The following is a 15,112-nucleotide window of genomic DNA, read 5'->3' as shown; positions in this document are numbered from 1 at the left end:
TAGTCATATTATTTTAAACTTATCAAATAATACGGATTACATTTTAGTATAATAATATATTTCATCCAATCCTAAGTGTAAGAGCTTATTAAGAGATTTGTTTTGATCTTATATGTAATATTGTAATTTACTTTGTCTCCTAAATTTGTAATTTTTTTTCTTAAACTATCCTTGTTGATTACACATATTGAAAAAGTGTTTCAAATGAGGTACTTTTCATTAAAAATAATTAAAGGGATATCTTAGAGGAACCAATACATATTTTTTATAAGTAATAAATTCATCTGATTTTTTTAATCTTTATAAATTAATTATTTAACTCCTACATTTATTATCTGCTGAGTAACATATATACTCATGTTGATACATCAAATTTTACTCACAATAATTTAAACTTGCAACATGGATGGATGCCCTAGCTTTAATTTTACATGCATCAAAATATAATCATTAAAATAGTTAAGTTCCAAATGTAATCCTCTCTATTGGCACCTTATGCAGAGTGGCATCTGTCAATTTCATATCATATGTATGTAGGTTATTATTTTTAATTTCAAAGCATTATTTTATATATATAAAAAACAACATTGGAACTTTTTTATTTTAAAAAAGATTTTTATCCTTTACTATTATTTAATAGCTTGATACATGAATTAAGATAATTTCAGTCAAAGGGTGTTTCGTAAATCAAGGGATTGTGTATAGTCGGTGCCTCCACGAGGGTTGACAAAACCACATTTCTCAATTTATGGCGACCTATCTTGGATTTATATGGATTCAACAATATAAATACCATATAAACAGTGAAGCCATGATATAATGTAATTGTAATATATTAAAAATGTTCATACAAACGACAAAATAACGTGGAAAAACAATAATTAAAACAAAACAGGTAATGGCTTAAAACTCGTTCACGTTGATGTGCCCCATGAATGGTACATTTTTGTTCGATTTTTGCCTCAGAATTATTGGTGCCATCTTATATTCTACTTTTACTCCTCTACCATTATTTATTTCCATTATGGATATTTCTATATAAAAGAAAAAACTTACTATTTGCAATAGCGTGAAGTAGCATTCAACACCTTAATATTAAATAGTGTATCAGCACACTAAACTATAAATCAAGTTAAGATGTTTGATATAACTGAAAAAATAAAATTGTTATGCCGGGTGCACCATAAATAAGATCATAGTATTAGATACTACTTTACCCTTTTCAATGTAATGTGTACTCTTTTCGATTTTAAATTGTGAGTCAGATACTTAATTTGTAAAAATTAAGAAAATTATTTAAGTTAATTATTTATAAAAAATGTACATTGATTGTGCTAAAATATTCCTTTTAATCATTTGCATTGGAAATTGATTCTTAGATGAAAAATCGTTGAATATTTGATATCCATGCGAAGAGTTTAGAAATAAAATTATAAATTTGAAAGAAAAAATGAACTGATGTTATAGAATTAAAAGAAACTTTCTTGATAAGGGAATATTTTACGTTGAGAAGTAAATTGTATTATCTGCAACTTATAAATGTTATGATTTCTATATGCGCGCTTTATATGTTGTATTTTAAAATATAAAATTTATAAAAAAATTCAAAATGTAAAATCTATAGGAACTTGTAGGGTAAAGCGCCTTAGTATTTTTCTTATTAATTTTATTTTCCTATAACTCCACTACTTGGTATTTTCTTATTACGGTTGCATTTTTTCCCTTGTTAAACATAAAATCATTCTCTATGAATCCTTTGTGGCAGTGCTTAATTCTCTCATGTCGCACCATGAATTATACTAGCCCAAATATTTAATATAATAGTTAGTTAATTAATTTAAGTAGATTTAAAAAAATTTAGTTAAGTTAGTCATTTGTAATAAATAGGTGTTGTCCTTTTTAAAATATCTTTGTTAATCATGTGTATTAGCTAAAACTACCATTTTAAGAAATATTTAATATGTGCAACAACTATAAAGACTACTTAAAAAATAAATAAATATGATAGATAAATTAAATTGGGATATTATATTTAGAACTAAATTAAATATCAAATTATATCTTATATTAAGAACGAAAAGTAGTATATCACAATTCATGTGTTCCTTAATTAACTCCTCATGTGATTTTAAACCCCATATTTGTACAGATATGAGCATATGATAAGATTTCAAAAGTTGAGAGTAACACTTAAATATACTCGATAATTAATGGAAGAAATTAATCAAAGTTTTTCAGTGCATAGAAAAATTATTGGATTGCTATATGTATTCTATAATTTTCTTGTTATTTAATTTTACTCATCCCAGTCAAATCATTATTTATACAAAGTGCAAAATATGTAACAAATTGTGTTACTTAGTGCTCTTGACCCAACAAAAAAAAGTATTACTCTTCTTGTCCTTAATACAGGATCTAATTGTTAAGTTAATTTTGGTCTTAAATATATGACCTATTTATCATATTTATTAATTTTTTTAAATTATCCTTATGGATACTCATTTAACCATAATCAAGTAAGTAAAGGAGAAAGAGTATTAAGAAAGATGATTATGATGTTTTAGAAAAAAAAATGTCATATTTCTTACAATTAACAAACTTGCTTAACTTTTTTAATCTAATCAAATTAATTAAATATGACCTATATTAAGGACCAGATGAATACTTATAAATGCGTGCAAATTAGTTTAACTTAGTTCTTCAACTCATAACTATCCGCAAGGGAACCTTTTTAGTTATATAGCGCAAATTACTCCTATATGTTAAACAAGTGATTAGGAATTTGATTTTTTTAGTTATGTATGTAAAATAAATATAATTTAGGTTGTGTTGTGTTGTATATAGTAGGGTGATTAATTCAATTAACCCTTGAGTAAGCGGCTTCATAAGATGAATAAAAACCCATTGATTTTTTTTTTTGACTTAATACAATTAAACACACATATGTACACAAATATGTCAATGGTGGGTTTAAGTTTGGGACCTCATCTAAACATAACGGGTAGCATTACCATTAGGGTAACTAACCGTTGACAAAATCCATTGATTATATTAGTGCGAGTAGTAATGACTCACATTTCTTAAATTAGTGATTAGGAATTTTATTTTTGATGTTCATATATGTGAAATAAATATAATTAGAAGGGTTGTGTCTACTGAGGGAAGTTGAGTTTTAGTAGACTAAGTGGCATAACAATACTGACAATGGAAAGACACTGCTTTATACCATCATAGCATTAGTTACCTATATTTCCACCTAAAATTGCACTATATAAAAGTGAAAACGACATTTCAATGATGAATTTTGATAAGAAAGAAAGTGAAAATGAGATAACTTGAATGGCTAATCTCAAGTTCCAATAAGAACATAATATGCAAGTTTGAAATGTTTCTTTGTTTGCTCAAACAACCCACTTGATATAATGGTAGTTAAAAGTTTTGTGATGTGATGTTCTCTTTTAGTTTTATTCAAGACATCATGATTCTTAATTATCAAATCCAAATTACAATTTCCAATTAGCATTATTAGATTTTCAATTTACATATGATCATGGCTGTTCAGTCAAGTAGTTCCCCCCAAAAAAAAGTGAGTTAAAAATTAAGGGTTTTAACAGACATTTTAAAATATTGAAAACCCCAAATATTATTGTTTTTTTCCCCTCCAAAGTAGATCGTTCATTTTTTTTGGGGGCATGTATTAAAGGTATCTCCTACTCAAGCCAATAACTAATTTCTTTTGGAGCGTAAAAATCATAAAAATGAGCTTCTCCAATCAAGGTATTTTTCAAATACATAATTGGAAAACAAACTCCTGATAACACAGATATATTGATAATGTATCTTTTTATTAGAGATAATTCTGTTTGAGACACTATTAAGCACTGAATATAGGCAACTGTTTCAACAAAAATTGAAATCTTGATTTATCACATTGTGAGGAGTGATAAAGCCCAATTTTTATGCATTTTATCCTATATTAATCTAGGATCTAAATGATAATTTTGAGATTAAAATGATTTTTATGCATTATTGGATTAATTGGTTGATTTTTGGATTTTTCATAAAAATTGAGATTTTGGATTGAAAATATAAATTTTTTGTGATCTCTTATTTTTGGCTTGGAATTAATTTTTCCTATTTCTTTGGAAACAGGTCTCATATTTTTAGAAAAATTATTTTTACAAAGTTTTGCAATTTCTTGTCTTATTTTTGTGCATATCTAATATTTGATCTTGACATAGATTATATTATATTTGGATATAATCTTTATTAATGGATGCACTTAAATTTTTATAGGTCAAGAAAGAACATATAGAAAATCCAATGGTACAAGATTATTTCTTGAAATTTAGCTACAATCTAATAGCTAATATCAAAATGGATTGATTAATTACTAATGGGCTCAAGTTTTGGATTCAAAAGAATTCTCTTTTTTTTCCATTAAAATATTCCTTTCATTCCCCCCACCGGAAAAAAAAAAGTGAAATATCTTCCTTCACCACTATTCCTCTAGTCTCACGCCTTCTCTCATAATTCTTTCATTCCATTCCATATTCACCAAACAGTATCTCTCTCACCATCATCAATTCACATCCTCTCCTTTCATACTACACGTACACACAAAAAAAAGGCCCCTTAGTCATCATCACCAATTCCTCCATTCCATGTGCCCATAGATTCATCATTCTACTTTTCATTCTCCATTGACTATGACTGTGAGTTTCATGAGCTTCATGGAGCTTGGAGTGGGAAAGATAATTTTCATGGCAGCTTGAGCTTATTGGAAGACAATTTGGGAGGAGTATGGAGTAAGCTAGAGTCTTGAACTAGTATTTAAAGACCATGAGGTTGTGAGATTACATTTATTTGTCTAATTCAAGGACTTGAGATTATTTAGTTTTAAATAATTTTGAGTTGTATTTTTATAGGACAATTTAGTTCTAGATTATCATTTTGATTCTTGAATTGGATTGATATTTGGATTTTATTTGTGTTGAGACACTTATTGGAATCTATGCTTATGAACCTTTGCATTGTTAATTGAATTTATAATTGAGTTTTTATTATGGATTTAATTATCAATGTGGTTTGAATTGCATATTTGGGTTCTATTACCTCTTGATTGTTTAATTGAGTTGGTAAATTATCTAGTTGTTTGATTGGATAATTTTAAGCATAAGTTTCATAATTAATTTGAATTATTTTCATTGGTTTTAATAAGCTTAATTAGCCAATCTTATACCGTTGTGAGTTCTCTAATAGTTCAAAGTTTTTGAAGTTGAAGATTTCCTTTGTTTCAAATAGGTAATTAAACTTATTAATTCCACTCTCTTATCACTTTTCTTTGGTCTAATTAATTGATTTAAGTTATGAAAGTTAAATCTATGCGAATCCTAAATTGTTCCCTCTAGCGTATCTGAAGAGAAATTTCTCATTTTTACTTATTAATTTTTTTACTCTTTGGTTAATTTTCTTCATTTATCATTTTAATTTTTTCTTCTAAAAAAATGCTCCTAAAAAATTGCATCTGCATTCATTTAGTTTAATTTAATTTTCATATAGATTTTTAGGACATTTGCATCTTGTATGTAAAATTAGAATTTTTTTGAGCTTCCTTTTGCCTGAGCCTCCTCTTGGTGGTACACAACTCCTCCACAAACTTTGCATATGTAGTCAGTTGTGCAACTAGATCAACTAATGAAATATTGATCACCATCTTATTTTTTTTTTGGGTGACAAATCACCATCTTTTTGAAGATATCATAAACCTCTTTGAATATCTCAGTTTCTTTCTTTTTCCTTTTAACCCTAACTACCCCTGTAGGAAAAAGTGAGACTTGCTCGCTCATTTTCTTCCCTCCTCATTTTTTTTCTTGCTCTTCTTGCAATGCTACTTGTGGTTTTGATAAATTAGACTTATCATGCGATATGGAAGTAGTGGGAGAGTTTTTAATGATAGCTTCCTCATCCTTTGAAGCATAGGTAGTGACAGGATCAGCAAAGGTAATTGAATTTCTTCTTCTGAGAGATATAGCATTAACTCCACCAATGTTAGGATTCTATTGGGTGCCAACATTAGGGTTAACTACCACCTGAGATGGCAACTTCCCTGAACCTTGTTTTTGCATGTTACTAAGTGCATTAGATAACTACCCAATCTGAGTTTGAAGATTTTGAATTTCTTGGCTATGATGCAAATCCTTTTGTTCAAACTTATCCATTAGGAGTTTCATTATGCCTTCTAACTTCACACCCTCATTTTGATTTGGCATAGTTTGCCTAAGTTGTTGGAACATTTTACCACTAGGAGAGTTTACACCTTGATTGAACTGTGGTTGTTGAGGCTGGCCACTTCCATATATGAGATTTAAATGGTCACGCCATCCAGGATTTTGTGTATTTAAGTAAGGATCATATTTTTGGTCACCTTGTGTCATATGCTTAGTGTGGCATATTGCATTCCAAGAGTCAACTCTATCATTTAGGTAAGGGCAAGAATCAATGGTGTGAGTAGCTAGAGAGCAAATAGAGCAAAATGATCCTATTAGAGCTGTAGAGTCAACTTGTGGGATGATAGGGGAAGAAGATCCCACAGGAGTAGCCATATTCTGAGAGTTTTTCATCTGAAATACAACCATTTTCTTCATAGTAGATGCTAACTTATCAATTTTGCTCTCAAGACGAGACTCAAAATAAGATGAATACAATCTAACTTTATTTACTCTAGTTTGCTGCCTAGTACTAAATTGTTGGGTATTTTTAGTTTTCTTTTCAATCAATCTCCAAGCAGCTTCAACAGTCAAGTCAAAAAGAGTACCTCCAGCTGCAGAATCTAGTAAATCTCTCTTAAGCGACAAGAGTCCTTCATGAAAATATTGAATTAGTAATGTATCTGAAATTTGGTGGTGAGCACAACTAGATAACAATGCCTTAAAGCACTCATAATACTCATACAAGGATTTCCCAGACATTTGTCAGCAACCACAAATATCCTTCCTGATAGAGGAAGTATGAGATGCTGGGAAATACTTTTCCAAAAACAACTTTTTCAGCTAGTCCGATAAAGTAATGAATCTAGGAGGTAATCAAAGAAGCCAGTTCTTCGCAAAAATTTTCAGAGAAAATGGGAAGGCATAAATTTTAATCTAATCCTCAAACACACCAGCAGGCTTCATAGCAGTACAGATCATGTAAAAAGTCTTCAAGTGATTGTATGGATCCTCGCTTGCAAGGCCATTAAATTTTGGAAGTAGGTGAATCAATCCAGACTTTAACTCGAAATCAATGTCAATATCAGGATAATTGATGCACCAATTTTGGAAATGCAAATAAGGCGAAACTAATTTTTTAATAGTCCTAGCAGGATTAGCCATGCTGCTCTCAGAATCAGAAGAGTAAGAAGAATTAGAAGAATTAGCAGTTAACTTAATAGAAGGATCACTTCCTACAAGATTTATAGCTTTAGATCTCCTTCTTTGATGAAATGTCCTCTCAATCTTAGGATCAAATTCAAACAATTCTTTACTAGAGGATCTAGTCATACACTGAACAACTATCAAAAATCAAAATGAAATGAAAAGAAAAATGCATAAAAAATCAAATTAAGTCAAAACACCACTGAAGCTGGGAAAGAGATAGCAAGAGACACCAATGGACAAATTCAAAGCAAGGGCCTTTATATCACCAATATGAAGGTTCACGTCAAAAGAGCATATACATAACGGCCTAAGAATGTTAAAAAAAAAAGAGTTTGAAAAAAAGGAAGTAGAAAAAGAAGAAGATGAAGATGAAGAAGAATGACCCAATTCAAGTTTAATTTAGTTTCTTGCATTTTATTATATTTTTTTTATTGATGCTCTTCATTTCCTTCGATGTTCAACTTTGTTTCCCCAAACACTATATCTTTTCTTTCTTAAGATTAGCCCCATTACAACCTAGTTAAAGTCTTTTTGATTTATGCTTGTAATTGCTTTACTAATGGTGAAGAATTTAGATTCTTATCAAGCCTATGAAAAGAAGATTGGATAGAATGATTTTGAGTGCAAACACAACCTGATACACTTTTGAGTGATGGGTGACAGGTACATTAACCCTGATAAGGGATTTCAAACTTAAATTCCCCATTGTCAACCAAATTGCCATGATGTTTGTTTTCTTGATTCATGAGAAGATTATTTGGATAAGAAAGATGTTAATTGCTCTAACTTGCTTTTTGCTTGTGATTGGAACATTCACTTTTGTTTGATTTTCTTTTATTCTTTTACTACTCTCTAGTCTTCATTTGCTTTGCCTAAAAGTGCAAAGGCTAAATGTGGGGGAATTGATAAAGCCCAATTTTTATACATTTTATCCTACATTAATCTAGGATTTAAATAGTAATTTTGAACTTAAATGGATTTTTATGCATGGTTGGATTAATTGGTTGATTTTTGAATTTTTCATAAAAATTGAGATTTTGGATTGAAAATATAAATATCTTGTGGTCTCCTATTTTTGGCTTAGAATTAATTTTTCTTATTTCTTTGGAAATAGGTCTCATATTTTTAGAAAGATTATTTTTACAAAGTTTTGCAATTTTTTTATCTTATTTTTGTGCATATCTAATATTTAATTTTGACATAAATTATATTATATTGGGACATAATCTGCATTAATAGATGCACTTAAATTTTTATAGGTCAAGAAAGAGCATATAGAAAATCCAATGATACAAGATTATTTTTTGGAATTTAAGCACAATCTAATAGTTAATATCAAATGGGTTGATTAATTACTAATGGACTTAGGTTTTGGATCCAAAAGAATTCTCTTTTTTTTAATTAAAATATTCCTTTCATTCCTCCCACCGAAAAAAAAGTGAAATCTCTTCCTTCACCACTATTCCTCTAGTCTCACGCCTTCTCTCATAATTCTTTCATTTCATTCCATATTCACCAAACATTATCTCTCTCACCATCATCAATTCACATCTTCTCCCTTCATACTTCATGTACAAAAAACAAAGGCCCGTTAGTCATCATCACCAAATCCTCCATTCCATGTGCCCATAGATTCATCATTCTACTTTTCATTCTTCATTGACTATGACCGTGAGAGTCATGGAACTTAAAGAGGGAAAAATAATTTTCATAGCAGCTTGAGCTTATTAGAAGACAATTTGGAGGAGTATGGAGTAAGCTAGAGTCTTGAGCTAGTATTTAAGGACTACAATAGCGTGAGATTCCATTTATCTTTCTAATTCAAGGACTTGAGACTATTTATTTTTAAATAATTTTGAGTTGTATTTTTATGAGACAATTTAGTTTTAGATTATTATTTTGATTCTTGAATTGGATTGATATTTGGATTTTATTTGTGTTGAGATATTTGTTGGAATTTACGTTTATGAACCTTTGCATTGTTAATTAAATTTATAATTGAGTTTTTATTATGGATTTAATTATCAATGTGGTTTGAATTGCATATTTGGGTTCTATTACCTCTTGATTGTTTAATTGAGTTGGTAAATTATCTAGTTGTTTGATTGGATAATTTTAAGCATAAGTTTCATAATTAATTTAAATTATTTTTATTGGTTTTAATAAGCTTAATTAACCAATCTTATACTGTTATGAATTCTCTAATAGTTTAAGGGTTTTTCAACTTGAGGACTTTAGTTGTTTCAAGTAGGTAATTAAACTTACTAGTTCTACTCTCTTATCACTTTCTTTTGGTCTAACTAATTGATTTAGGTTATAAAAGTTAAATCGATACGAATCCTAAGTTGTTCCCTCTATCGTACCTGAAGACAAACTTCTCATTTTTACTTGTTAATTTTTTTTTGCTCTTTGGTTAATTTTCTTCATTTATCATTTTAATTTTTTTCTTCTAAAAAAAATCCCCCCAAAAATTGCATTTTTATTCATTTAGTTTAATTTAATTTTGATATAAATTTTTAGAACATTTGCATGTTGCATTTAGAATTAGAAATTTTCATTTTTATTTAGGTCCAATTTATTACATTTTTCATCACCTAAATTTTTATTTAAAGAAACCCATAGCTTGCTTCTTGGAAACAATAACCTAGGTTAATCCTAAACTACAAATTAATTAAGATCTACTTTAATTGAGTACTTTAATGATAGAGGCATTATCAAGAAGCTAATCCTTTCTGTCAGACTCAACGCCAGTTGTGGTTTGTTCATTTATTTATTTATTTATTTATTTTTGCTAAAACATAAGTATCCTCCTCTTAGAAACAATCCTATTCGAGGCATTGTCGGGCACTAAATGTGAGTACATCTCTCAATGAGAATTCAAATCTTAATTCGTCACATTGTGAGGGATTAGTCCCTCCTGCTAGACTCAATCCCTGTTGGTTGTTCATTTAGTTTTGTTAAAGTTGAACGTTAGCTTAGCAGTGCTGGTGAGCCCAATACGAAAAGCAAGCTAATTAACTCAGAGCCGAGATGAACATTTAGCTTTCTCTCGAAAATGGGCCAAGTCCACTGATCTGTTGGTCTTGATGGACCACTGGGCTATGCAGAAATCCACCTGGGCTTAAATGTATCCCTGTATTTACATGTTAATGAAAAATAAGACATTATATTGTCTGCTTTTTTGTAAATAGAAAAAAAAAAGTCTCACAATTTTCTTGCAAATGAGCAAGTGAAAATTCTCTTGCAAATCTATAAACTTTTGTTGTAAATCTTCAAATTTTATTTGTTCATTTACATTTAAACACTTGTATTTAGGATTGTGAGTTTTATTATGTTATTTGTAAATTTCCTAATTTTTGTTGTAAATTATCGAATTTCACTTACAAATCTATAAACTTTTGTTATAAATCTTCAAATTTTACTTACTCATTTGCATTTAAACACTTGCATTTAGGGTTATGACTTAAATTATGTTATTTGTAAATTGCCTAATTTTTGTTGTAAATTGCTAAATTCCACTTGTAAATCGTCGAATTTCACTTGTTTACTTACACTCAAACACTTACATTTTGTGTTGTGAATTCCCTTATGCTTGCCAAATTTGGGTTGTAAATCCATAAACTTTTGTGGTAAATCTTCAAATTTTACTTGCTCATTTGCACTTAAACAATTGTATTTGGGGTTATGACTTCAATTATGTTATTTGTAAATTGCCTAATTTTTGTTGTAAATTGCTGAATTCTACTTGTAAATAGTCAAATTTCACTTGTTCACTTACACTCAAACACTTACATTTTGTGTTGTGCATTCTCTTGTGTTTGCCAAATTTGGATTGTAAATCCATAAACTTTTGTTATAAATATTTAAATTTCACTTGCTCATTTGCATTTAAACACTTGCATTTGGGATTATGACTTCTATTATATTATTTGTAGGTTGCCTAATTTTTGTTGTAAATTGCTGAATTTCACTTGTAAATCGTCTAATTTCACTTGTTCACTTATACTCAAACAGTTGCATTTGTTTTGTTATATATATATTTTTATTTGTATTTTATATTTGAATGGGTTGCTTGGCTTGGTAGTTGCAAATTTTTTGGTGTGCCAAGGGGTCATGAGTTCAAGCCCTCCCTTGGCCACCTTGTTTTAAACAAAAAAAATTCAGGCCATTAGAGGTCGGGCAGAGCTACTGTTAGGGCCACTGGTGGCCGGACTCCCAGTGGTGGCCACCTGAGCACCGGTGGTCGGACCTCCAAGCTGTGGTGTCCGAAACAGTATCTCTGGTTAATATTTATTTTTTAATAAAATAAAAAGGGAGGGGCATTATTGTAATCTCACTCTAAATTTTAATTTCAATTTGGTCCCTTGATCCTGCAGTGAAATTTCAGAAAATTTTGATCATTGATTGATATAAATTGTCTTTTGCTGTCCTTAACTGAAATTTTCCCTAAAATTTAACTCGATCTAGCTGAATAGACCAATGAACCAGTGGATTCAATTTGTATTAAAATTTAACCTCTTGCTAGGCACAGGCACACAGCTAGTTAAATAGAAAAGCCTGTTATGATTTTATTTAAAAAACATCCAAATTTAGTATCGATACCTCAAACATAATTACTTTTATTAAAAGAATATATGCGGAAAAAAGATCATAGCATGGTATATTAAAATTTAACCCCAGCTAATTAGTTAGACCCATGAATTAGTGAATTAGTTTCTTGATGATGCAAGTAAGAGTTTTAGATAGATTCATCACGTTGAATTTTATTTTATTTTTTCTATCCGCTTTTTCAAATACCTTGCTTTTGCATGCAATAATCAATAACTTAGGTTCTTTAATTCTTTTTTTAACTGATTTGATATTAAAAAAGCTGGGGAAACATCCTATGTAATAAGGACAAGTAAATTTTCAATCTGAAAATAAATTGAAAGAGTTAGTAATAGGAGAGAACAAAATTCTAAGTGATATTTAAAAATATTTCCCTATTCTACCAACCCTAGTTGGTGAAATATTTCGAAGCTTAAATATTTAAATTTTTTTCCTAAATTTTATATAATACATTGATACTAATATTAACTTCTTTTGGCCAACGATGTGACATTCTAACAGTGAAAAATTAGTTTGATAATATTTACATAAATAATGGACATGAAAACATAAATGTTAAATATAGATTTGCCTAATATATAATTATAATATTTTTGTGTAAAGAATAATTAATCTATTTTAATTATTAGCAAAAGGTTAATATATTTAGTTACATTTATTTTTTGAAAAACATTTTTAATTTGTATACTGCAGAAATACAAGAGTTTTTTTTTTTTTTGGGGGGAAAAACACTGAGTAACGAGCCTGAGGCTAATCCTTGGGAATGCAAAGCCTCCGTTCTTTTCATTATCTAACATCCTCCGTCGGCCCAGCAGCTTCCTAGTCTTCATTCAACCAGTGATTCACCGGAGGTAATCGCTGATCAGGTTGAACGCAGAGTCACAATTCATAAATCGGAGAATCTTCAATTTCACTTTCTTTCCTTCTAACCGAATTCCCATATTCTAATTGCTTCACCGGCGCTAGCACCGCTCAACCATGCCCCTTTTCAAAACTCCGTTCAACGGTTACTCCGTCAAGTTCAGTCCCTTCTACGAGAACCGCGTTGCCGTCGCCACCGCTCAGAATTTCGGCATCCTTGGAAATGGTCGCGTTCACGTCCTCGACCTCTCGCCGAATCCCGGCATGCCCATCTCCGAGATGGTAGCCTACGATACCGCTGATGGAGTATACGACGTCGCTTGGTCTGAATCTCACGATTCCGTCTTTGTCGCTGCCATAGCCGATGGTTCCGTCAAGCTCTATGACCTCGCGCTTCCACCTACTGCCAATCCTATTCGCTCCTTTCACGAGCATACACGGGAAGTCCACTCTGCCGATTACAATCCAGTGCGGCGCGATTCCTTCTTGACTTCTTCTTGGGACGACACTGTTAAGCTCTGGACTATGGATCGACCTACTAGTGTAAGAACCTTCAAGGAGCACGCTTACTGCGTCTATTCATCGGTTTGGAACCCCCGTCACGGCGACATTTTTGCCTCGGCTTCTGGGGATTGTACTGTGCGAATCTGGGATGTACGTGAACCAGTTTCGACTATGATACTTCCGGCGCACGAATTTGAGATTCTGGCTTGTGATTGGAATAAGTATGATGATTGTATTATGGCGACGGCTTCGGTGGATAAATCAATTAAGGTGTGGGATGTGAGGAACAACCGAGTTCCAATTACGGTGCTAAATGGGCATGGCTATGCAGTAAGGAGAATAAAGTTCTCACCTCATGTGCGGAATTTGATGGTTTCTTGTTCGTATGACATGACAGTTTGCATGTGGGATATCATGGTGGAGGATGCACTTGTGAGTAGATATGATCACCATAGTGAGTTTGCGGTTGGTGTTGATATGAGCGTGCTTGTTGAGGGGCTTATGGCGAGTACAGGATGGGACGAGCTTGTCTACGTGTGGCAACATGGAACAGACCCGAGAGCGGCTTGAAGGGAAGCATTCGTTCGTTTCGTTTCAGTTTCTTTTCTACAATGTGATTTTCAGTTCTCATGCTATAGTTTCATAATGTTGAAACTTCAGTACTCACTTTTGCATTAAAGTTGGTCCCATGCTGTATCTGTTCTTAAGAGGAACATGCATACTTCCCTTTCGCTGGTCATGAGGAATGGTGCATGTTGAGTAATGCCTTGTATATTAATCATTAATCCATGCACCTTAGGCATACTTGTTGCTTTCTTTCAATGAAAGGGAAAAAATGTTGCTACAATTGTGTACATGCCCTTCTCATCTATTTTTTGCGCATATCTGTATAAATTCTATGTTGGTAAATTTTTTTCCATTCCCTGTCTTGCCTCCTAAAATAGGACATTTTATTCTGGCAGGAATGGTATGGCTGCGAAGTATGGAATATGAATCATCTGTACAGAACTACGTGATAATTGAATATTAGGTTTTATAAGTTTAACTTCTATCAGGTTTACTCGTTATTGTTTTGATCTAGCCTAGAACAGTAAAATGTTTAGAAGCTCGATTCCCTATGTTCACTCCTTTTTTATGCTGCTGACAACTCATCTTCGCAATTTTGTTAATGACTTTGACTGCTGATGCCGAATCTAAATTTTTTTATCATTACTAACCAATTTCAAAGTTGGAGCTAAACCAAGTTCACATCATGGCCACTGAGCAGAATAATTGCTGTGTGCTGGTAAGTAAGCCATGTAGCTTTGTTCTTTAGGAATCAGTGAACAGGTAGATCTTCTAAGCTAACATCCTTATACTTGGTCCTAGAACAGTTTTGTGCCATTTTATACAATCATTAAAAGGATAGAGAAATTTGTCATTTTGTCATGCATAGTTGTGCATAATTTACCCCATGAAGATTTTTATACTATCCCATTTGTCATGGAATATCAATTTCTTGCTACGTCAATGTTAATTACGTCGAATCAATCAGAACAGGAATATCCTACTGAATTAAAATTGTTTCCTACCTCAATAGGACGCAAAGTTGACATTTTTCTTATTAGGTCTGACTAAATACTCTAATTTACCCTCTATTTTGCGGGAATAACGTTTGCCTGCCTGCTCTGTTTCTAAACAGAAAAGGGAGTCTGTCTCTCTCTATTTGATTTCCTTAAGTT

The 15,112-nt window shown here is 31.2% G+C and overlaps 1 protein-coding gene across 1 annotated transcript; it reads left to right on the top strand.

Moving 5' to 3' along the window:
• The first annotated feature begins 12,772 nt into the window (after positions 1-12,772).
• LOC114758912 (peroxisome biogenesis protein 7-like) lies at positions 12,773-14,509 on the top strand. Its single transcript, XM_028948018.1, has one exon. The coding sequence runs from the start codon at positions 13,005-13,007 to the stop codon at positions 13,959-13,961; it is 957 nt and encodes a 318-aa protein (XP_028803851.1). The 5' UTR covers positions 12,773-13,004; the 3' UTR covers positions 13,962-14,509.
• Positions 14,510-15,112: the final 603 nt, after the last annotated feature.

Source organism: Neltuma alba, unplaced genomic scaffold, assembly GCF_004799145.2.
Source record: "Neltuma alba isolate B1F8T4 unplaced genomic scaffold, ASM479914v2 tig00010773_pilon, whole genome shotgun sequence".
NCBI classification, from domain to species: domain Eukaryota; kingdom Viridiplantae; phylum Streptophyta; class Magnoliopsida; order Fabales; family Fabaceae; genus Neltuma; species Neltuma alba.
Note: the sequence above shows the minus strand (reverse complement) of the source record. Positions and strands in the feature narration are given on the sequence as shown.

What these genes read in the sequence shown, in the direction of transcription:
- LOC114758912 (XM_028948018.1), top strand. Translation starts at nt 13,005, where the DNA reads ATGCCCCTTTTCAAAACTCCGTTCAACGGTTACTCCGTCAAGTTCAGT.